This window comes from Thalia democratica, chromosome 6, assembly GCF_965202585.1.
Source record: "Thalia democratica chromosome 6, ktThaDemo2.hap1.1, whole genome shotgun sequence".
NCBI classification, from domain to species: Eukaryota; Metazoa; Chordata; class Thaliacea; order Salpida; family Salpidae; genus Thalia; species Thalia democratica.
The window spans coordinates 26,851,894-26,878,038 of record NC_139170.1 but is presented as its reverse complement, the minus strand read 5'-3'; the positions used below and the strand labels follow the sequence as shown (position 1 = coordinate 26,878,038).

Sequence of the window (26,145 nt, the reverse complement as noted above, 5' to 3'; positions counted from 1 at the left end):
TAAACTGCATAGTTTTACGACTACAAACTGATTAAAACTAACTTAAAAAGGTTACAAAAGTACTATTAAATTTCTAATATTTAACTTATTATTTTATTGTTTAAACTAAAAACTTTTCGTAATTACCAACCTATATAAAAAAACTATTTTGTGTTAAAGAACTTACTTTTGTTTTTGAAAACAAAATAAATTTAATGAATTTATTCTTTCAAGAATTTATTTTACAAACTAATTTTCGGTCAAAGACCTCGTCAGTGCTTTAACAAATCTTATTCAAATAGAATAAAAGTGCTTAAACAAAATAAATTTAACATAAATAGAGGAATATTTTAGATTCAGGGCCCTTTTTTTAACGTCGAGACACTGTAGCTTTATAACAATTAATAAACATTTTAAGTTTCTTAAACAAAAGATAATTGATAACAACTTTAATCTAAATTTAAAAATTTGGAATATAATTATATGTTCGTTTTTATATATTTTTTAGAAGCTTATAGTTGATAATAAGATATTTTCTAAAGTTGTTTTTTTAAATAATTGTAATTTGTGTTAATAAAAAAAAAACACATTGACTAATTGTAGGTTTATTTTTAATAATTTGAAAACTAATAAATTTTATTAATTTAGGCATTAGTTAAGACTTGTCGAAGAAAGCAAGCTCAAAAATGTGCCTTGCTTACTTATTTTAATTCAAAATATTAGTACTTTACTTGTGCCAACAACGTTTTGTATTTTTAAAAGATAGACTTTTTAGTTAATTAAATTATAATATAACAGAAGTAGGCTAACTTACAAAAGATTTAATTAACTTGTTCAATAAAGCGTTTACTTTTGTAGAAAACAAAATTTAAATATTTTACAATACATTCTGTAGCAAACAAACTACAGTTTTACTTGCAGTATCAAGAAACAAGGTTCCTTTAATAGTAATTTATAATTCAAAATTTTGTTTTATAATTTAAATATTTAGTTTTCACATCATCATAACTTATTAATACAGTGTATAAAAAAACGCGGTTTACTTTTATTCTGCTTGTTACTAATTTAATTATGTTTTCAAAAGTTATTGATGAAATTTATATTACTGATAAAAACGTCTGTGTCTATCTATATAAGGCAATATTATGTTTTATAAAATTTTTCATTCTCGCTTTTTATACTTCTTCTCTTACTAAGTCTATACAGGTCAAATACGAATAAAACTCAGGTATTTTTTCATAACTATATCAAGAGTTTTTTAAATTGCTCATCGTTGTTATTTTATTGTTTACATAACCTATTTTTTCAGATTGGTAACCAGTTTATTTTCGATTTTTTTATTAACCTTGACTTTGTCCTTGTAAATTGTATTGCTTTTAAAAAGCCATTTTCAATCATAGATACACACTTGGAAACTGTAGGCTTTTTACATATTTAAACTTAAAATCAAACTTACCTTTAAATAAATCTACTTGAGAAATATTTCCAAATAAATTATACTTATCTTTTGAGTACCTAAAACTTCTATGCTAGAAGCATTCTCACAATTTTTTTTGATAATTAAGCTTTATTGTTATAATTTAGAAAAATTCATAACATTTCAAAATATAATTTGTGAATAATGATGTATTTATCTTTTGTAGGCTAGACATTTTTATTTTATTTTTTCCTGCAAAAGTTAGGTTTTAATATTAACAGTAAGAAACTTAGAAACTTTGAACTTGATGTTTATTGAAAAGTCAGAAAAACCTGAAATTTTATCAATTTCCATGTAAAACAGTGAATTTATGATTAGATAAAATACACAAAAAAAGTTCAATGCTATTTAAAAGCTTATTTTTTACTAAACACATTTAAAATGGTAATTTTAAGTTATCTTTTCAGTAATTTGAAAACATTAATTAACCTTAAATTTATTTTTCTACTGAAAAGAAACAAATAAACTTGTACTTTGAAAACTTTATTTTCCATGGTAAGAAACAACAGTTACTCTGCTTTTTGCAACAATAAACATTTCTGGGTAATAGTTAGTGTCTTACATCATATGCAAATTTACCTATCCCATTAATATTTAACTTTTAGTTATCCCAAATAAAAGTAATATACAATTTCAAACCAATTTAAAAAAAACCTTGGTGACAGGTCATTTAAAGAACACTCACATAACTATAATTTCAACACTAAAAACTGTAGAATAATTATGATGCTCAAATCCCCAAGCAAGTGTTCACCAGAGCTTCAAAAAAAAAAATCAAAACACTCAAACTATGTGATCACTGTCACCAGAGTGAACCCAGAATCAGTTGTAAAACTGCAATAAGCTATTACAATAATAAATACATAATAATTTAAAAACTATCTTAAAAACTGTTTAATAACTATTTAAAAAAAATTTACTAACAATCCATCTCCTTCATATTTTAGCAATTTAGTTCAAATTTTTTAGGAAGTGTAGTTTTCAATATTAAAATTTTATGACCAAAATTTTAAAAAACAATTTTTTTTGTTGTTTTTTAGAATTTTTCTTTTAATGAAAATTACAGTGGCCACCAAATTAAAGTAAATGAAATATTTTTACTACAACAATAATAAAAAATACTACAGTCAATTTACATAAATTCTTATCAAATAAAACAGAAAAATAAGTTTATTTATCATCTTAAGCATTTATACTCACAACAAAGGTTAGTAGTTATTTTAAGTTTTAGGTGTATCTTTTAAAGGCCGTAGGAAGATCAAGGAATTATATTTAAAAAAATTATTTTGTTTGAATTTTGATACAGGGTTTGTTAAACTCACCAATTAATTGTTTTTATTGATATTAAAATAACTTAAATATAATTGAGTTAGTTAAGTTCCAAAAATATTTTTTTATCCTTCTAAAGCTAATCAATCAGTAAATAATATTGGTACATGAGATAAAAGGCTTATAAATACAGGGTTCCTACTTCCTAGATTTCCTTAGAATTCCCTAGATTTTGGCATAATCCTAAAAATCCCTAAATTTTACTTTTCTTTTTTGCTGAGTCATTAAAATGTTAGTAATAATATAATTGATATCATTTTTGTTTGATAAACTTTATCTATATTTTGAGTTGTAGCTTTAAAAAAAGTTGAGTAAAATTGTAAAGAATTTAGCAGGATATTACACAGCATTTTTATTTAGATTTTTGTTGGTTTTCATTTTATTTTTTGTAAAAGAAATAAAGCACAAAAGGTTTAATATTTAAGATGTAAAAAGTGCTAATTTTTTGATTACTAAGTAATTTTTATCTTAGAACATTAATTAAATATTGTTTGTGTTTAGGGATAAAGCATGCTTTAAATTTGAAAATAACTTATTTTTTTAAATTTTGATTTATTTAGTTTAAAGAAAAAGTTTTAAAAAACTAGCTCTTAAAAGCATTTAAATCACCTTTTTCACAATTTAGTCTTATTTTATTAAGTTTTAAAGCCCCCTATGCCCTCAAAGAAAAGTATGAACAGTAATTCTCTAACACCATCTAGCATTTTTGATATTGTTCCATGTTTTTCCCTACGTTTTTTTTTGAAATTTTTATAGGAACAAAAATCAAAATTAGCTTTTAAATTCTATAAATATATATTCTATCAATGAGTTCTATAAATTCCTTATTGAAGGCTAAAAAGTTTATTTTACTGAAAATAAATCTTTTTATTATTTTATTTTTTAACCAATCTTTTTTTTTTAATTTATAGTTAATCTTTTACTAATATTTAAAACATTTACTCTAAACACTTTTTTTTTTTGAATAAAAAGTATTTTAACTTTTTTAAAAACTACTCTTTCTTTTTTGTGTAAAACTTTTGTTTTCAATATTTTAAAAATTCCAACTTGTAGTATCTAAAGTATTTAAGGAATATTCATAAAAATTTGAGGTCTCTAGCTCTAAAACAAGGTTGCCTCACACTCAGGATAACTCACAATTTTTAAAATCTTATTTTTAAACTCAGGCTGACTCAGGATACTTTTGTTTTATTATGAAAAACTCAGGATAGTTTTAAAATTTTTAATAATCTCAGGACATATTTTGCTATATTTTAAATGAGATTTAGTTATTTTTTTTTCAATGTTTAGTTTTTTTTTAATCAATTTTGTTAAAAAAATTGTTTTTTATTTTTGAAAAGTTAAAAAAAAAATCCAGATGGAAAAAAACTCAGGTTACTCAGTACAATTTTTTATTCAAGAGTGGCTACCTCGCAAAAAATTATAGATACTTTAAAAGAAATTTAATTAATTTAAATTTAAAAAAAAATTATGAAATTTTTACAAAAATGATTGTATCTCAATAATTAAATAAAAGTATTATATGTGATATAAAATAAATAAGATTTTAGGAACCAATGTTAATTTTTGTAAAAAATAAAGAGGTTTTACCTTTGCCCTTAGTATTCTTTATCAGACTCTACTTGCTCTTATTCAACATTAATACCTTACTTTATATATATATATATATATACTAGATTTATTGTTATAATATTTTTACTTTAGTAGTTTAGTCATATAATATTTAATATAAGGCATTAATTTTTCTACTATATGTTTAACTAAACATAATTTTTCTTACTAAGTAAAGTGTTGTATACATGCAAATACAACACAGATAAAACTACAGCACACATCTGGAAAATATTTTAAAAACAAGCAAAAGTAAATAATCTAAAAAAAAAATTAAAATTTGATAATAGTAAGTTGCAAACTTAAAGACCTACCTACTAGGAAATAAAATAATTAATAAAACTACCTTACTAACTTAGTTTTAAAACCTTCTTGCCTATTTATTTTTAACTTTACTGAAATTTTTTAGGTTTTTCAAGTAAGTTTATGTAGTTTCTAAGGTAGTTGTCATCTATTGAAGATGACAAAAGGAAATAGAAAGGGCTTGTCTAAAAAAACAGTTTCAAAGGCAAATGTTAGTACTAAAAATAAAGATGTAAATGATGCAAACAAACCTCAAAAAAACTATGTGGTAAGTGAAGAAGATCGCATAGAGTTAGAATCAAATAATACAGCTGCTGACGCTGCAATTACAGAACTTGAGCAAATATCAGATCTTAACAGGTGTGATGAACTAGCAGAGGAAGAAGTATCAAAGCATATACCATCATACTTCTCAGAATCTCCACCACATCTTGCTTGTACTATAATTGCAAGTTATGATGGAGAGCGTGGTGTTATGGATGAGTTTAGTGGTTATGGAAAGGCTGTTTTTATTGATGGAAATACTTATGAAGGTACTTTCTCTAATGGTGTTATGCATGGCAGAGGCTTGTATAAGTGGACTAATGGTACTCAGTTTGAAGGTGACTTTGTTTGTAACAAAATAAAAGGGTATGGGCGTTACCAATGGGCTGATGATAGTTTTTATGAAGGTGATGTAGTTGATGGTATTAGGCATGGTGTTGGTATTTTTAAAACAAGCCATGGTATTTCATATTCAGGTGAATGGAAAAATGGAAGTAGACATGGTAAAGCTATTATGAACTTTAGTGATGATTCCTGGTACAAAGGTGACTGGGTTGATAATGTTCGTCAAGGTTGGGGAATACGAAGGTATAAGAGTGGAAATGAGTATGAAGGCGAGTGGATGCATGATAAGCGTCATGGAGAAGGAACTATGCGTTGGATAACATCTAATGAAACGTATTCTGGTATGTGGAAAGATGGAATTCAGCATGGTTTTGGTTCGCATACCTGGTTTCTGCAAAGAGTACCTGGTACTCAATATTTGATGAGAAATGAGTACATTGGAGAATTTTGTAACAGTTTTAGACAAGGAGATGGTAAGTTTTATTTTGCCAGTGGTGCTGTTTACAGTGGAAACTGGTATAGAAACAAAAAACAAGGTTGGGGTAAGTTTATTTTCAAAAATGGAAGAGTTTTTGAAGGTCTGTTTGAGAATGATCACATGGTAGATCATCCTGAATATGCTGCAGATGGAACAGTTTCACCAGACTCAGCCGGAGTTAGAGCAAGAACTCCACTTGCAAATGAAAACACATGCTTGAATTTAGAAGTTTTAAACAAAAGTATGTTTGGACAAGGAGTTTCACTTGATCTTACTTTTGTTTTAAAAGACTTTAAACAAGACGAACACAATGATGTTGTTCAGCAATTGTCTTACTTAGTTTTGAGAAATGTGTCTGTTCTTAGAAGGGTTTATAGTTTTTACAGCGGTCTAGGACATGATGGGTCTCTTGACAATACCTTTGTTATGACAAAGCTGCAGTTTTGGCGTTTTGTAAAAGATTGTAAAATTCATCATCAACTGTTTTCGCTTATTAGTATGGATTGTCTTCTTTCACATAACAGCAACAATACAGATATTCATAATCCAATGGAAAAAATTTTACTTCGTGAATTTTTAAACAATGTAGTAATTTTGTGTTACATGATATTTAAAAATACAAATGCTAGTGTATGTAAAGTAGACAAGATGTCTGAATTTTCATCTTGCTTTAGTAAAATATTGTGTGATTATGTATTTAAGAATGCATGCAAAATAAATGGAAACTTTTTGTTTGATCCGCAATATGCAGTAGTAGGATTTAGTTATATGGAAAAGTCTTGGAAAATTTACCACTGTCTATGTAAAAAAAGATCTAAGTCTCCGTATGATCACTTTGTTACTCTAAGACAATTTCTTTATTTGTTTAAAGACCTAAAAATTGTTGGTAAACAATTAACCATTGATACAATTATAAAAGTTTTGTCAGCTGATGACTCTACTATAGTAAGTGAAAATAGTTTTAGTTTTGACATGGAAATAACATTTTTAGAGTTTTTTGAAGCCTTAATTGGTTGTGCAAACGAATATTTAAATATACCATCAAAAGTAGATCTGAATTGTTCAAAACAAATAGACAATAAAACTGAAAAATCTTCTGTAGATAATTTTGAACAGAATTCGATAGGAAGTAATCAAAATACACAAAGCAATTTTGAAGCTCATTTAGGAGCAGCGCCTACTTGTGGAACTGGTGAGTTCTTACAGACTCTATCTGAACACTTCTTAAATGAAGAAATTGAAAATGTTACTGTTAAAGATGTCAATGAGTCTGATAAATCAAATGAGTTAGTTGAACTTTCACCTGAACAACAAAGTTTTAAAGAATGGTGTAGTAAACTAAATTTTTTTTTCGAAGAAATATTTTTTCCACGTTGGGATAATCTACAAACTTTAAAAGAAAAGGTGCTATCTTATAGAAAATTAGATGAGAAAAAAATATACGATAAAAAGCTAGAAGAAAATGTTTTAAATGAAACACAACTTAATAGTAGTTTACTTAGTTTGTACAAAAAAGTAGATGATGGTGATTTTTCAATAACTTCAAACCCTGGAGTAAAAGATCAACCTACTAGCCCTAACCAAAACAAAGCTTCTGCTCACCCTGACGAACTTCCACATGTCAAAGAAGATTCTAAAGCAGGATCAATCATAATAAAAAAAGATAAAAAAGCATTAGTAAATAAGAAGAAAAAAAATAGATGAATAAATACTTAAGTAATTTAACAATAAAGCTGTGATTGTGTACTTCACTTTTTTTTAAGTTCTTTCTTTTCTATACGTAATGTATCATAAAAAAATGTTAACTTATAATTCTCAGAAATATTTCACCAAAATATTTTTAAGGTTATAAGCACATTAATGCTAGAATTTGTGTTACAAACTTAGTAGACGATTTAAATACAATAATAAAAATACTTTATAAATAAAAAGTTTAACCTCGTCATTAAAATAACTAAACATTTTTAAGTTTTTTTTTTTTGAAAAGTTAATGTTATGTTTTTATTTTCTTTTATTTATACAGCTAGTCTGTAGAAAACTTTAAAAAACTGTAAATGGTTGTAGTGAAATTATGCAAAATTGTATATAACAGTGTCATTGGCAATATTTTTCTTTATTTCAGTGGTTTTAAGGACCAAATTTCAAGTACTTGCAATTTTTAATACATACTTTATTCGTAGTTTTATAAATTGAAAACTAACATATTCATATTCTAAAGTAGTAATAATACTTAAAAATTTATTACAGTTAACCAGTTATAAATATATTGAATATAAATGTTATATACAGAGTTTAAACTACATAACGGTTGGAATTAAAGCTATGGAAAAGTTAGTTAAAATAAAAGTAACAAAAGACGGTAGTGGAAATGTATTAGGTCCTAACTTAACATTAGAAATAAACAAACTGTTAGAAAAATTTCCTAAACATAACCAAAATAACGAACTTAAACAAGTTACTTTTGCCATTCTTAGAAATATAGTATTATTTAGAAAGATATTCAAGTTTTACTGTAAAGTTGGGAGTCCAAAAAAGTTTGAATATGATGAAAAAACTTCATCAATGACTAGATTTCAGTTGTGGAGATTCTTTAAAGACACTAAGGTTCATCACCAAAGTGGGCACAATCTTGCAAATATTGATAACTTTACTTCTATAGTCTTTGAGTTTAAAGACATTCACAATCCTACTGATAAGTTTAAGTTCTCTGGCTTTCTTCAGTGTTGTGTTGCTATCAGTTACAGTTTGTACAAAGACTGTTTTTTAAATTCAAAATTTGAAAACATAGTACTTTCAAAATGTTTGCAACGGTTTTTAGATGATCATTTAATGAACTACTCATTTGTTATTAGCGGACAATTTTTGAACGACAACAAAAAAGCAACAAAAGCTTTGTTATATATGGAAAATTCTTGGCGTGTTTATCAGTATTTATGTGCTACTTATTCTAATAAAAACCTCCCTAAAATGCGACAATTTCTTTTCATGCTTCGTGACTTTGAAATTTTAAGCAAACATTTGTCAATTAAAACAATATTAAAAATACTCGCTTTCGATGATCCTTTAGTTAGTTCTGACAACGTCGAAAATTGTAATATGGAATTGGAAATGACCTTTTTAGAATTTTTTGAAGCGCTAATTGGGTGTGCTCTCTGTTACGGTTTCGACAATGTTAAACTTATGCACCATAACAAAAATTTGTCTAATGACGTTTTACCAGGATTAAATGAGTCTGAGTTCTACAACTATAAGAACACGAACACTTTAAACGATTTCAATGTTTGGGGAAAACAAGTGCAAAACTTTTTTACCAAAATTCTATTTCCAAATTGGAGAAATCATCAGAAATTAACCCGTGCTGCTCATCTTGGAAGCTATGCCACTGTAGCTGTAAATAGTTTATAGATTCAAAACACTCGTTGAAAAATTTTAGTTTTTTTAAAAGACATTGTTTGCATTCATTGCATTAAAGTAATATATTGTACTTTTTAGGTCATTTAACTGCCATTCAGGCCTTTTATTGCAAATTTATAATTTTAATCAAACAGATCTATTTATTGCAAAAACATTTTGCTAAAATTTTAAGAATAATTTATAAGTTCAAAAATTATGTTTAATAAATTTTTAAAACATCGTGTCTGTGTTATGTTTATTTTTTACAGTCTATATAAGGGACAGTGACCTTTTATAAGCTACGGACCAAATTTACTAGACAAAGGTATTGCAGATAGGATTTTTTATAAAAAAGTGTTTCTCTGGCCGTTGAAATTTATAATAGTTCTACTAAAAGTATATGTTTAGTTGTAATTAATTTAAGAGCGAAATTTGTAAAAGTTTACTATAGAAAATATAGTTTAGCACTACTTTTTATACTTAAAAATGTAAAAGGCCGGCTCACGGACTGTAGTTTGCCGACCTTTGTTCGAAAATAGTTAATATAGATTATAAACATACTTTACTACTGAAAAAAGTATTAGAAAAAAAAAAAAAACTATAATTCTATGATCTACGCAGTAGTTATAATAATATTACTCTAGGTCAGGGGTCGGCAGCATTTTATAAGTCGCTGGCCAATTTTCTCAGAAAAAATTCTCGCGGGCCGCACTGTGTAGAAAAAAGCCTTCGCGGGCCGCAGTTTTTATAAAATAATTGCAATTATCTATCCGAAAATACTATTTTAAACCAAAAATATGATGAAATAAGCTTTAAAAAAGCGCTAGTAATCAGTTATAGCTTAGATAAGAGCTTAATTGTAAGTTTTCACCACAATTTTTTTTCTATTGCTTTAAAAAAGTATGTTTTTTGCTGAAAAATATCTCATGGGCCGCAGTTAGTCGACCCATGCTCTAGATATTAAACAGAAAAACTTTTATGCAACTTTCTAATTATGCGATTACCATCCTTTTTTTCACCTCATTGATAAGATTTAATGGATTATAATTTTAACTTAATTTTTTTTTTTAATATTATACTAAATCACTTTTTAAATTGGTAAGTTTTGTGTTTCAAGAATAAGACTTGATCTCCAGTCTAACATCTTTAAATATGTTAAATTTTTTACATTTATTAGAAATCGAATGTCTTTTACAATAATTTTGAAAGAAAAGTTAAAAACTCATACTAATGTTACTACATATTACCAATAACTGATTAATATACTTAGATTGTTTAACTCTAAATATAGCCTTTAGAATTAAGGTAGAGCAGGTTAAACTGAAATTAAATTAAAACTGAAAAAATATTTCTAATAAACATTATATAAAAGCTAGTTATTTACAGCTTAGTTATTCATTACTTATATCCAGTAAGTATTGTTTTTATATCGATACATCCATTAAAGGAAAAAAATAATAAAATATTTTAATGAAAACTGTTAAATTAATTTCAATGAAAATTTTGAAGGAATCTAAAATATTTTGTGTTAGCTAACAAAATTTTAAAGACGGTTTTGTTTTTCAAAAAAAAATATAGCTTTAAAATAATGAGGGCTTGTAAAGCAAATAAAACAGTTTGTAACGTGTACTTATACTTAAAATTTTATTCGAACCAAGAAATATTTCAAATACTATGAAAAAGCTACTGGATTTACTGAAAATAAAAGCAAAGTCGTATGCAACTTCAAGTTTTTTACAACATTTCAATTGCTGAATTTTGCCGATGCTTTATCTAAATTAGTAATTTTAAACAACGAAAGGTTTATGAAAAATTGAGCCTATGAATGTACAGAGCCTTTGAAGATTTAATTTGAGTTTGTTTAATAACTTTTTATGTTTATAAAGAACAAACAGTTTTTACTATATCTATTAAGATTTGCAAAACATATATTGCACGAACGAATTAAGAGCTTATCAAAAAGCTTGTAATAACTTATCAAAACTGAATTTTAAGTTATAAATAACCTATTTATCTTTTTGAACTAAAGTATTTGTATAAAAGATGTAAGTTCATATTTTCTTATTGACTTCGTCTAATCTGTACAACTACATATGTAAGTTTTTGTTTTCTTTATTAATATTTTTTTTTCATGGAAAATAATAGTGACACACTAACCATTAAGTAACAAAAGTAATCAAGACTTATAATCATCTTTTATAAACATTTTAAAACATCAGAAAAATGTTTTTTCTCCAAAACTTTTCTGTCTGAGTCTTATCAAAGCCGTTTTAATTTAATAAAATTATCTCTAGCTTAACTAACATAAAGGTGCTTTAACTTCGACCTTATAACTAAATTTAGTGGTAGTACTTTAGAAAGCTTTTTAGCACTTAAATATTATAAACGATAAAAAAAAGTTGAGTTATCTACTTATAAAAACAAATCTAAGCACCATTATGTGAAAAAAAAGTTTAAAATTGATTAACTTGGTATGCTTTGGAATTCATAAATTATGACAAGCTGTAACGTGATGAATGTAAACCGTGATATTTTAAATCATATGAGACGATCCGTGTTTTGCAAACTGATTTAAAAGCATTATTTTATCAAACTAAATTTAGTTCATTAAGGATTACATCCTTATGTACTAAAATTTTTTTTATAAATACCTAAACGTTTTGTTATCAAAAATATAAGTACATACTACAAAAGCATGAGTACATTTAAAAATGTATGTCTTCTTAGCTAAAAAACATAAGTTAAGATCTAAAGAATCCTTTATTATCAACTTATTATAAATGCATAAGCTGTTAAATAACAGTTCATATGGAATACTTTTACTATCCATTTTCATCGCTTTTTGCTTCATCTTATCATTCTTTGTTACTGTATAATATTTTTTTTTTAATTTGGTTGAAAGAATTCTCAGACTTATTATCTGCTTTATCAAGAAGTTAAGAAAGAAAAACAAAATCTAAGATGAAATCTAATGTCTTCCAGTTTTTGACTTGTTTATTATCTTTTTCTATAATTCTTTTGAAGATGATTTTTTATGATTTTGTTTTAAAACATAAATTCTTTAACTGGTTTTTACGTAGAACAGAACAACAAGAACACTATACGAAACCTTACTGATATTTAAAAGTACAAAATTTAAAAAGTCGTTAAGTATCTAAATCTTTGAAAACTACGGTAAATTTTACTCTCATTTTAACAAAAAAAAAAAGAATTTAAATAAGACCTCACAAGACATAAATTTAATCAATACAAAGGGCAAACTAAAACTACATTTTCTAAGAGTGCCAATAAGACTGAGTTTTTAATTTGCTTGATTGAATCTTTGTGTTTTTGTTGCATAGTTTTAATTGTCTTGATACCTGTTCTTGTTAAAAGTTTTGTCGTAATTTTTAAAAGTGTTAAATTAAACTTAAACATAAACTACTTATTATACTATTAATTACTTTATTTGTTTTCTAAAAACCGAAACATATAATACTATTACTTAATATTACTTTTTTTTTATGGAAAAAAGTTTGTTTAAAAGTATAAGTTAGTATTTGTACTAGTATTTCTCAAAAAGTGCACTTGTAAAAAGTAGTTTGCGTTGAATCTATTTTACGGTTCACAAAATTTTTTGTTATTTGTGAATTACATCCAAATAACTGTTTAACATGTCTTTTTTTTTTTTGAAGCTATTTGTGAAAGTCTAAAATACAACCTGCTACGTTCTTTTTGATTAAAAAAAAACTAATGAAGTAGAGGCTAGTTCGAGTTTTTTTTTTAAATTAATTAAATTTGCCCTTATTTGTTTTTTTTACTTAGTAAACTGCTGCCTATTATCTTTGAAATTTATTACACATTTGCTGTTATATAGATTTGAGTTGGCCAAAAAAGAGTTTGTATACAAAAAAGCTTGCAAAATGAGTAAGTTAACCTAAGCAAGTATGCTTGAATGATGGAAAAAATGTTGCGAGGTGAGGTTTTACAAAATGTTTAGTTGTAGAGGTATCAGGCAGGTATACAATATTTAAAGATACGTTCTTATGAGACTTTACAAAAATAACAGCCTTAAATTTCCTTAAGGGAATGGCTAAAATTTAATAGAATAAAACCTACTTATGCAAAATTCTTGAGACCTTAAATATTTCAGTCACAGTTGCACAAAAACTGAAAATATTCTTAAACTCAATTAACAACAAAAATAACACTTAGAAAAAGATTTTGAATTATGACAAAATTTAAAGACTTAGGTTTATATATTGTCATTATAGTCTTAAGTTCACACTGTAGAAAAAAACTCATAAATCTTGCAATCAATTTAAATATTTTTATGTTCCAAAGATTAAAAATAAAAGTGTAGTCAATTTTGTAACAGTTAGTCAAACCTATTTTTATTACATTTCTTATAAAATGTTTTTACTTCTAATTGTTCAAACATTTAATCACTTAGTAAAATTTTTAATTACATATGAGAACAAATCATAACTGCACGGAGAGTTATTTTTTACAAATTAATTCTAGTTTTATCGAGTGTTATTTTCGCACAAGATGTCTCACTAAACTGTGATTATACTTTCTAGTTTTATTAGGACTAGTAATTGTAGATACCATTTAACAGGAAAGAAGTTGAAATCTAACAAAAACTAATAAGATTTAAGAGATTTAAAATTTAAAAACGTTTTAGTACAAAGGGAGTGAGTCAAGCAACAGGGTAGATATGTTACGATTAAAATTATAAATTACAGTTAAAAGACAATGAATAAAGGTTCAAATACACTTTTAATAATTCTCATGTTTATGACTTACTAGTACGGTATTAAGGTAAACAGTTAGAAATATTTGTTCAAAATATAAAATTAAACATAGTTGATGTTAAGAGTAAAAGGTATGGCAAAACGTATGGCTATACTGTGTGAATCTCTTCGTAAATATATTAACTTTGTCTTACTTTGTTAACTTTGTTCTTCGGCTAACCATTTTTTTAACAAACAATTTTTTTAATTAAGTATGTGCGCGAGCACTTTGAAACAACAAGATCGGAGGTTCCGGCGAAACAGTGGACGTTTACGACATTCAGTTTGAAGTTAACAAAGATTTCAGAGAGATAGGATAATAATAAAGTACAGGTTGTTTGCTGCTGTCAACGTGAGAAATCAGGTCAGGAAGCAATCGTCGTTTACTACAGGAACTCCGATACAGCATTGTCAATTGAAAAATTGGTGAGAAAATATGTGTTACCTGGCACACTCATTATTATTTATAAAAATTATAAGTCTTCAATTTGCAAAAATGTATAAAACTTTCAGAGTCTAAAGCTCGTTCTATATCTGACTTCTGATCAAACACAAATTTGAGTAAGTCATTCAGTTTCATCATCCTTTTTAAACTTTGAACTTATTCTACGACATATACATCGATATGTTTCAAAAAGCTCACTTGTAATATTTTTTTCTTTAAAGGTAAAACTTTCAAAACACAAATTTATATTTTATGTATTTTCGTAGAAGTATTGTTTTTGTTTTCAATTTATTTAATTTTTTTTTTGCGTATATAGTTTTAGTATGCTGTTCAGTAACAAATGCATCTAAAATATTATAAAAGTTATTTTTATACTAGAACATAAGTTAATATTAAAAGTTTGCACCAGTGCACAGTAAGTTTCGAAAAACTCCAATCTAGACTACAGTATATTCATATTTTAATCTTTTTAGTAATTTTCTGTGTACTTTAAAAACTCTGTGAACCAATCATCTATTTTTAAATTTATTTCATTCATAGTTTGCGAGAGAAGAGTAGTAACTTATTTGTATTCAGTAGTCACTTATTTAAGATACTAACTGAGATCAGCTTATTGATACATTGAAATTTTATGTTTTTATTTAAACTATGTTTAACTTTGATAAAAAAAACTTTCAATAATCACACTTTTTTTTTTCTTTATTTAGTTTGTATTTTATACGCTCAATATATTTGGACTGTTTTCATAACTTCGTTCAGCATAGTTGATGAAATTGTTACAAAATCTTATATTTACCGTTTAATTTTAATCGTGTTCACATATCTTAAACAATTAACAATTACTTGCTATATAATGCAAATTAGTAATAAGTTTCATAAAAGGAAAATAGGTTTGTTTTAGTCTGAATTCATTGATCAGTAGGCTTTAATATGTAAATTTTGTGTTTTCGAATCGTATTCGTTTTATTGTTATGATCATTTACTGAACCGAATTTTTGTTCCAGATTTATAGTTTTCATTGTCTTTATTTTATTTATGTTTTTTATGACTGTTCCTGAAACTTTATTTGGTCTGGAAAATTTTTTTTTTTTTTGGCAACTTTTTTCGGAATTTTTTTTTTAACTTTGTTGCAAAAATTATATGCTAAGAAAATAAATGGGTTTAATTAATGTAGTTTAGTACTAAAATATAGTTACAGTTTAAAATAAAAAAAAAATCTTGAATTACAAACTTTCATAAAAATCAATAAGCTCTTATTACCTAACAAACTTTAAATAAAGTTAGATACAGCAGCTTTTCTAACGCATAGCTTCTCATGCAATTACTTCGAATTTTTATGAAATAAAAAAAAGAATACGTTCCGACCTTTAACTTTACGTATCTTAAAATTAAATACGAATTCATAAAAAATAAGAATTTTAAAAGTATTTCAAATGTGTTTAAATTGTTTAAACTGACTGAATTTACTTTAAAAATAAAATATAAACCGTAAAACTACTTCAGTCATACCAAATGTACTACAGTTCTCAAAGTAAAAATGATATAATCTCGCTCTATAAAGCTCTGTTAAGCTATATCGCATGTTGGATTTATCTAAAGTGTCTTGAGTTCTTCAAACTTCAAAGATGATTAATATTGATAAAAAGCACTGTTTATAAGGTTTTATTACTTTTAAGCGTTTTTTTTTTTGCATGTAAACTAAAATATAATTTTGAATTCAATTTATAAAGCAACACGAAGGTATTAAATTTTTAAGCAAACTTTTAGCATATTTTTTTTAAACTATGTCACCTAGTATATGCTCCTGAAGCTGATTAATTATATTTAAGTCGTGAGTATGCAAGTTTAAAAAGATTAATTCTAAGTTTTTCTAAATATATTTCTTTAAAAACTGTAGTTTACTTAATTTTAATATACTAACAAACAATTAAAACCTCTTAGCATACATTTCTACCAAAATTCAGCCAATAAAAAAATCCATTTATACTACCAAAAATATATAGTTTGTTTTGACATAGGTAATTTTTAATCAATAAAAAATATCGATATCTACACCTTTATAAAGTATTAGATGTTTAGTGTGTATTTTTTGCTTTTGATTAAAGTATTAAAGAATTGCTCAACTAACATTTTATTTTCAATTGCTTCTATATAATTTTACATAGTTATTTATTTAATGTACTGACGAGATCTTTCAACAAAACTTAGTTTGCTCAATAAATATGTTTTGTAAAAAAGTATAAAGTTAACACTGCTTTTTAAATTAAGTACTTTAAAATATTGTTTTTATCATACTTCAAAAAACTTGTCTCACTTTTTTTTTATTATTAAACATCTTTAGTAAGTAAATATATAAAACATTAAAACTATCTGTATCAATACTTATAAATGCAGTTTTATTCAATGTCATAAACTTTTTCACATTAAATCTTTGCAAGATAATACTAATTTTATTAAATATTAATACTGAACAATTTCAAACTCGACATACTTATCAATAAAGTGGTTCTGTGTACTTGATGTATACTGTGCCTTTGAACAACACTAAAAAACATTTTCCATTTGTAGACAATAAAGTTTTTTGAATTTTTTTTATTACTGTATAATAAACTATGTACCATATGTTTTGAAGATACGAGTAATATACATTTAATGCTACTGACTCATGCAACAAGTTAAGTTATAGTTAACAGCTACCTGATGATAACTTGTTTTAAGTTATAAGTAAAATTGAAACTTTGAATTGTAAATTTCTTATTTATAATTATCGAAACACTGTTTATGTTGAGGAAAAAAGCATTAAGAGATAAGATCGTTTTATAGAATTTTATCATTTGAAAACAAAAGAAATAATTTGCTTATTATTATTAGGGTAAAGTTAGTTATCAATTATCACTAGCGTATCTATTATATCAAGTACAACTAACTACTTAACCATTGTATTATATACTATATATGTAATTGTCTATATTAGAATATATATTAGACTTTTTTAAAGCAAGTGAAATAAAAACTTTTATTTCTTTCCTTAATTACTCTAAACAGTATTTAAATAAGTGTTTACTTAAATTTTATAATCGCTAAAAAATTTCTATGGTTGAACATCAACATCCGTCAACCTACTAAGTAAATATGCTAAATACTTTTCTTATTATTACGTAATATTAAAAAAATATATAAAATATTTACTTAATGTTGTCATTGTTATCTTATTTATAACAGAATGCAAGTAAACAAACCACAAAAGTTTTATTAAAAATGTTTAGGAATTGTGCATATTATTATACCAACTTATGTTAATCTATTTCTTGTACAGTACATTGATGAAAACCCGCAACGAAGCATAGTGAAACAAATGTATTTGTATGATTGTTTTCAAAAACGCTATATTATGTTATAGTGTTTACAACTTGAAGTATACTTAATACTTATGAAACTTCATCAACTATAACTTTTTCATTACTTACTAGTTAAATTTTTACATTTTCTAAAAAAGCAGTATTTTCTTTATTTCTGATTACTATTAGACATTTATTTTTATCTTAGTTCTGATTGTTTTTAATCAATTTAAACTTATAAATAATAGGTAAACTTATACAGATATCAGTTCTAAAAAATAAAAGTCTAAAACAATTTTTTCTACTAGTTTCATCAAGAACAGAAGCGTTATTTTTAAAATTTCACTCTTGATTACTTTTTAAACTTTTTCTTTATTCAAATCCTTCACAGCAGTTTTCAGTACAGTTAAGTTTTAAATACATCACCATATGTTGTCTTTTTGCCAACTCAAAGTTTTTTTTTTGAACATTCAACAAATTTTGATCTGTTATAGATGGTAGTGGTGTGCTGCACATTAATATATAAAATTTAGTGGTTATCTTTTGTTTATACCACGTGTTAAATCTGTGGCACTAAAGTTTCGTTTTTATTATCTTGTAGATGGTTTAGTTTTAAATACAAGTAAAAAAACATGAGAAAACTTGACAAACTAAATTGATAAAGATATTTAGCTCAATTTTTTCTAGCACCAGTTTTTAGCGGTTTTACATTTTCTCTTTTTTTTTAACTTCATAATCACAGTCAAAATCGACTTGATTTTTTTCTACAGATGGTGAATACTTTGTATTTGTTTGCCAAACAACGTTAATTAGAAGGGAATAAGTTCATTGTAACCTTTGAGAAACTATTTTCTTTGTATCTAAAACAAATATTTTCCGAACAGTTCCTTATAAACATTCCTTTTACATTGTGGTAATTAAAAATAACTTTGTTATGTTCGAAAACTTTGTGAAATAATTCTTTTTAAGTTTCGTATTGCTTCATTCAACGATTTGTTTTATTTTATAACATCAGTAGTTTAAAAAAAAACTTGATGTAAAAGTATTACTGATATCTATGATAGGAATAACTTTTCGATATAAAAATCAGCTTTTTAATTTTTCAAAAACTTCTACAAATTATTAAAGTCTGTTCAAATATTTAACAAAAACACCAACTAGTTTAATAAAAACTAATATTTTTTTAAAGTACCATTAGTGGTGAAACATGTTTTCTACTTTTTATTTTCGCAACGAGCTAAAATGAAAGGTAATTTTTTTTTTACATACGATTCAAAAGTGTTACTCAAAACAATTAGTTATTTTTTGTTAGAAGCTTTGCAACTAGTTAAGTGTGAGAAAAAAAAGTTAATAGAGAAATTTACGAACTAAAATATACACTTTATAATAAAATAAAACTGTTCTTAATAAACGTTTAAATCAATTTTTAAAAGGTTTTATTAAACGTCTTAATAATAATAAAATTAAAGTTTTTATTGAGCAAACCAATGAACAATAATTCTCTTATTAAACCTAAATTTAAACTTTGTTTTAAGTGTAGAATACCTTAGCACTTAGAATAATATTTACCTACATTTTATTATACACAGCTTAAAAGTTTTGATGAATGTTTTCTTTATAAAGTTTGAAGAAAAATATTATTACAATTCAATTAAGCAGTAAAAATAAGAAATATTGTTCGACAAGTGCTTTTTAAATACTGAACAGTTTTTTTTATTTAAATACTGAATAGTGTTTATTGTTAAACACTGTCAATATCTTACACGTTTAAAAATAGCTATGAATAATTTAACACTTTTACTTTCATGTGAGCTCTTAGACCATTCTTTCTCAAAGCTTTTTAGAAAAAATGAAAATAAGTATACAGATAGATTATCATAGGATACTAACTACTGCTCAAATAAAAGTTTACATGTTATTGAAGAAATGTTCTTTATTGAGTTACTATACCATCTGCAATTTAAAGTATTGTAGATAAACTACTTATTCATAAGTAGCTTTTTTCAAAAAATAAATTGGTATAGACTTAATAATATTCTACTAGTTTAGAAATTAAAAGCCTTTATACTTGAGTTCCTCTAAAAAAACTGGAGGCGTATTGTCAACAACTTTCGATACGAACACCTTATTCAAGTTTTAAAGGAACCATATTTACAAATAGTTCAAAATTTTTGCTTTCAAAGTGTATATTTATGAGACTGTTTTGTAAAGTCTACCGAAAACTCTCAATCTCTATACGATGTATTCGTGTTCTCGTAAAATGCAATAAATCAAACATATTAAATTCACTAACTCCCTACTTTTAGTTTACTATACAAATCTACATTGATAGAAAATTACCACTTCTAGGCATAGAAGTAGAACAGCTGTATCATATATTAGAGTATATCTAATAATTAGACACACAAATGTATGCAGAAAATCAACAGGCACTAATATTAAAACACACAAGTGTCTTTTAAAAGCTTGGTTTGGTAAACTTTTAATAGAATAGAGCGTTAATGATATATAATAGTTTTGCCTTCTAAAAATAACTACCAAAAACAATAAATTTAGAGTAAAAAAGGACAATATTAAAAATAAGCTTACACAAATTGAATTTAATAAGCTTGATTGTTAAGTATTTTAAAAAATTGGAAAAAACTTTTTACTCTACAACAATTTACGTGGATAACTGTTCATTAAAATTTCAAAAAGGTGACACATTTGTTTAAAAAAATAAAACAAGTATTCACACACTAGTAAAAAATATTAAAAGCAATGTTTCGATAGATTTCAAATATATTGAATAAGGTTGTTGTAAGAAATAAAGTAAATGTCTATGGAAGCTGAAATCAAAGCTTTGATTGAATGTTCCAAAATAGGAAAACTGTTGAAAGAAAAGTTGATTGCGTTTGGATGTAGAAAAGACAATGAATTCAACTCACTCCAGGCTGATATATTTGTAGAATAAAAACTGAGTATAATGAAAAAAGTAAAAGCATTGAAAAGAGTATTGTTGAAATTCAGAATGATGACAAATATGTGATGTTTAGTAACAGAGTTATTTCTTTAGAAGAAAAAGTCACAGAGTTACAAAGAAGTTTTTTGGAATTCAAAACAGAGTTTTCTTCCAAATTTGAATCAAAGTTTTCTACATATGTTGATGCAATGGAAACGATGAAACCAAAAGACTTTTAATCCAAAATCAATACTAAAATTAACAGTTTTGAAGCAACTTATGCTGATATTGTCAAAAACAAGCGAGTTGAAGTTCTTACCGACATAAACAATAAACTTGATGTTGTAAAAGGTAAAATAGAAGCTGATAACGAACAAAAACAGATTGAGAAAAAAAGATTAAATCTAATCGTATTTAATATTCCTGAAAATAAAGTTGTTCCTCAACTTGATGGCTGCAAGAAAGATTTCAAAGTCCTACAAGAAGTTTTAGGTGAAAATGAAATCGAGAAACACGAACTAAAATCCTTATACCGTATAGGTAAATTTGAAGATGGAAAAATCAGACCCATAATTGTAAAACTAAATGACAAAAAAGCTAAAGAAAGACTGATAAAACTGAGAAATCCCAAGTATGTGACAAATGAATTTGTAGTTAAAATCTACATAAATCAAGATCGAACCATTGAACAACTGAAAAAATTTAAGAAGCTAAGAGAAGAATTAAAAAGAAAACAAGTTTAAGCAGAACAAAATAATCTCAACATAAAATATTTGATAAAGAACTATGAGATAGTGGAAGCTACGAATCATCTTTTTCGATTCGAAACCCAGAAGCTCTGGGATTAATAGGACAGACTGTAAGTCAGACGTTTTAAACTTTTATAAAAAATTTAATCTATCTGCTAGTTCTGATAAAATTAATCAGTCTTCTATAAATAGTTATATTAACAGTAATTTAAATATTTTTTATACTAATATACGATCTGTTTTAAATAAAGTTGATATTTTAGAAAATTATTTATATATGAAAGATATTGACTTATTTTTTTTAACTGAAACTTGGTTGACTCCTAAAGTCAACGATGCCGTTATTTGTCCTCGTAATTATAACATTGTCCGAAACGATAGGATGAGTAGGGTTGGAGGTGTTGCAGTTCTCTACAAAGATTCCTTTAAAGTTTTTAGTGTTAAAAATGATATAAACTTGATTAATACCCTTGGTTTTGAATATTTATGTATAGATGTGATTTTTAAAAAGACTAAACTAAGATTTTTGTGTATCTACCTTCCTCCACTGGCTGCGAAATGTACCCCAACTGTTAAAAATGTAATTAAACTGATTAAGTTGTTTTTACCGAATAGCTATTCTTATTTTATTCTTGGGGATTTCAATCTGCCAAGCATTAACTGGAGAATTCCTTATACAAGCTTTAATGAATCCCATGAATTTTTTCTTGATTCTGCACAGATAATTTTTTAACTCAAGTAATTGAAAAACCAACTCATAAAAGTGGGAACATACTCGATTTATTAATTTGCAACCATTTGGGTTTAGATAAAGTAACATCTCTTTTAACTAGCTTCCCATTAACAACCACGTGTGACCACAACTTGATCTCATTTAACATTAAAACTGAAAGTCAAAAAATACATAATTCTAAAGTAGTTTCATATAATTTTAAAAAGGCTGATTTTAAAAATATTAACAAATACTTGTCAAACATTGATTGGACTTCATTATTTAATAAATCAAAAAATCTCCAACACTTTTATGACCAATTTATCGACTTAATTCAAACTTCAACTAAACTTTTTATTCCACCTTACCCTAAAAATAACAAATGCAAAAAATATCCATCTAACATTAAAAAATTATTAAAAGAAAAACTTATTCTTTACAAAAAAAGTAAGAAAAATAAATCATTCTCCAAAGACTATAAAATTAAATCAAAAGAATATGAATTAGCTGTTAAAAAATACAATTTAGAATATGAAAAATCCTTATCCACTAACCCAAATTTAAAAAAGTTTTATAGCTACGTTAAATCTAAAATTAAATTAACTACTTCATTGCCTCCCCTATTTGATCACCATAAAAACAAAACAGTAATTTAGATTTTGAAAGAGCCACACTCTTCAATAAAAATTTTCAAAATGTATTTAAACAAGATCAAAATTATCAAAGTTTTAAGCAACCTAAAAAAAAATGTAGTAAAATGAAAAGTTTTATTATAAGTTCTGGAGACATTAACACATCGACGAAGCATCTTAAAGATAAAATTATTAGAACGCCAGAGAAAACTCCACCTTATTTTATTAAGCATGCTATTCCATCATTAGTTTTTCATTTATTATTAATTTTTAATTGCTCCCTAGCATTGTCAGAAATACCTAAACAATGGAAAACATCTTATGTAATTCCAGTATACAAAAAAGGTATCAAACACGACCCATTAAATTATAGGCCAATATCCTTAACCAGTACGTTTTCCCGAATTTTTGAACACATTTTTCCCAAAAAATATTTAACCCCCTCTTCGACTTTAATTTATTAATACCAAAACAATTTGGCTTTGTTCCCCACCGATCATCAAGAATTCAATTATTAACATGTTTACATACTTGGCTAATAACTTACTTAAACAATGAATCAGACACAGTGGTCTATACTGACATCAAAAAAGCTTTTGACTCTGTGTCACACATTAGATTATTAAAAATTATTACTCAATATGGTTTTGATGACAACTTAGTGAATTGGTTAAGCGATTTTTTAAATAGTAGGACACAAAGTGCACTCATTAACAACACATTATCAGATCCTCTAAAAATTCACAGTGGAGTACCACAAAGTGGAGTCATTGGTCCTCTTCTCTTTTTAATTTACATCAACGATATCACTTTTAATACTCACATTCAAAGCGAAATAAGTCTATTTGCAGATGACGCAAAAGTATTTAACAAGTCAGAAACTTCTTTACAAATAACATTAGATAATATTCAAGAATGGCTAAAAACAAGAAAACTTGATTTAAATCCAAAAAAATGCCAAGTTCTAACCATCAATAAAAATAAACCCTTCTCTATTAACCTTTTAATTGATAAAACTAAAATACCAGCAGTAAAATCTTTTAAAGACTTGGGAATACATATATCTGAAAATATAAAATGAAACAAACATATAAGTTATTTATACAAAACTGCTCAAAACTCATCATATCAAATACATAAAAGTTTTAAGACCAGTTCTGCTAGTATTCTTACTAAATTATTTAAAATCTACGTTCGCCCTAAACTCGAATACAATACCCTAATATGGTCACCCTTTTTAAAAAAAGACATTATTAGGATTGAGTCTGTGCAGAGAAATTTTACCCGTTTTGTTTGTATTGGATGCAACATTTCAAATACCTCATACAAAGATAGATTGGTGAAACTCAGATTGGAGTCTCTAGACTTCTAGAGTATAGAAGATGGCAGTTTGACTTGATAAGACTTTTTAAAATTGTTAATGGTAAATATAAAGAATTTTTTAATCAGTTTTTTGTTTTTTCTAGGACCAATTATAATTTGAGAGGAAATAATTTAAAAAAAATGTAAATATAATTTTAATAACAGCCAGTGGCAAAATTCTTTTTTCTGCAGAACAATAAATATGTGGAATAAGTTACCGTAGGATGTGGTTTCGTGTGGGAGGGTGGAACAATTTCGATTAAAACTAAAAAAAATCGATTTAAATAATATAAACACAAGTAAAATACAGTGATTAACGAATAAAAATTCATTTTAAAATATTAGTATCACTAAGATCAATTTTTCTTCCTTACGCCTTCCCCCTACAGATTATAAGTTTTTATATAATTTTTGTAAATGTGTAATCTTTTCTAGTCTATGCATAGGTTTTTATATGAGAATTCATTTCGTTTTGTTCTATGTGCATACTAAGTTATTATTTATCGTACAGGACTATTTGTTTGTAATTTTTTTTATTTTATTTACTGTGTTGTTTTTAGATTTTCATTGAATGTAATTTGTTTGTTTCTTTTTTCGTGTGTATTGTTTAAGCGGCTCGGGTTTTAATGCCCGAGTCCATCTTTGCACAATAAACTCCAATAATAATAAATACACTTACTTTGTCAGTAAGAACATCTGCTATAGAGGGTGCATTTAAGTGTTAAATCTTTAAGCATGTATTATACATTAAAAAGTGTTTAACGTTATTGAAAGTTCTTAAAAAGTGTTATATGTTATATAAAAAAATATTTTAAAAATCGTAACTTACCTTAAATCAGTAAATGTTAAAATAAGATAAAGCTATTTGATTAATGAATGAAAATATTTCAAACAACTTTCTCATACTTGTTAAGCATCTATATATAATTTTTAGCATATTAAATATGTATATAAGTTTTTTTTTACATTTTCTGTCAGATAAATGGAGTACAAAAACTTTTCTATGACTCACAACTTATTTAGTTAATATCAGTTTACACAGTGCCGAATTTTATCACAGTTATTTTATTTTTTTGTTAAATAAATTTATATTGACAACGAATTTTAGTAAAACTGTTTTAACTCCCACAAAGTTGAACAAACTAAATACTTTTTTATTCAAATGTATACTTTTGAACTTTTAATTGTCTGCATTTTGCAAGTAATTTAGAAGTAGTAACACCGAATACTTTTAGTCTTAAGTGATAATAGAATCAAATATTTTAAATCTTAATAAGAAAAAAATATTGATTACTTACAAATAACAATTTAGCATTGTAAAATATGTGACTAAACATAAAAGAATTATTTCATCACAAAGTAAGTACATTCTTGTTTAATAAAAAACTCTAGAACAGTTCGCAGAATAATATTACATTTAGGCAAAAATGTTTGATTTTAAATGACATAAGTACAGTGATTGCCACCTAGGTACGCATTTTGAACACAGCGCAGAAGTACGTAACCAACCGACTGTGCGTACCTAGGAAATTTTGGTCCTTAATTTACTACATTTTGCCTAATACAGACATATTAAAAGCAAAATCCCTTAAAACAAAAACATTCACAATAAAAACATATTTATAGAAATATATTAAAATTTTTAAGTGTTTATTTAATATATGTATGTTTATTTATTTTCAAGTCACAAAACGTCTTAATCTTTAATGTATCTTTAAAACTTACATAATACTGACAATTAATTACTAATTTTGAATGAACAAAGATTTATTAAAACATATTTCATGCTTCAATTAAATTGTGCTTATTCAAAAAAGCTAGTTTAGGATCATATAATTTTACTTATTATTTAGCAGTTTGACAACTAGATCTATTAACTTCACTTTAGAAGAAAATACAAATTTATTCAATCAGTTTGTCTATTACAATTTAACATTTGTTTATTGGTATCTTACTTTTGGTAATCAAAACAGCTATAAAAAAAATTTGAATAGTTTGATTTTGGTACTGGT

The 26,145-nt window shown here is 25.6% G+C and overlaps 1 protein-coding gene across 1 annotated transcript; it reads left to right on the top strand.

Moving 5' to 3' along the window:
* Window positions 1-4,810: 4,810 nt before the first annotated feature.
* On the top strand, window positions 4,811-7,673 carry LOC145837933 (radial spoke head 10 homolog B-like). Its single transcript, XM_082945426.1, has one exon. The coding sequence runs from the start codon at window positions 4,857-4,859 to the stop codon at window positions 7,488-7,490; it is 2,634 nt and encodes an 877-aa protein (XP_082801552.1). The 5' UTR covers window positions 4,811-4,856; the 3' UTR covers window positions 7,491-7,673.
* The last annotated feature ends 18,472 nt before the right edge of the window (window positions 7,674-26,145 follow it).

Excerpts from the sequence above, each read along its gene's own strand:
- LOC145837933 (XM_082945426.1), top strand. The coding sequence starts at position 4,857 with ATGACAAAAGGAAATAGAAAGGGCTTGTCTAAAAAAACAGTTTCAAAG.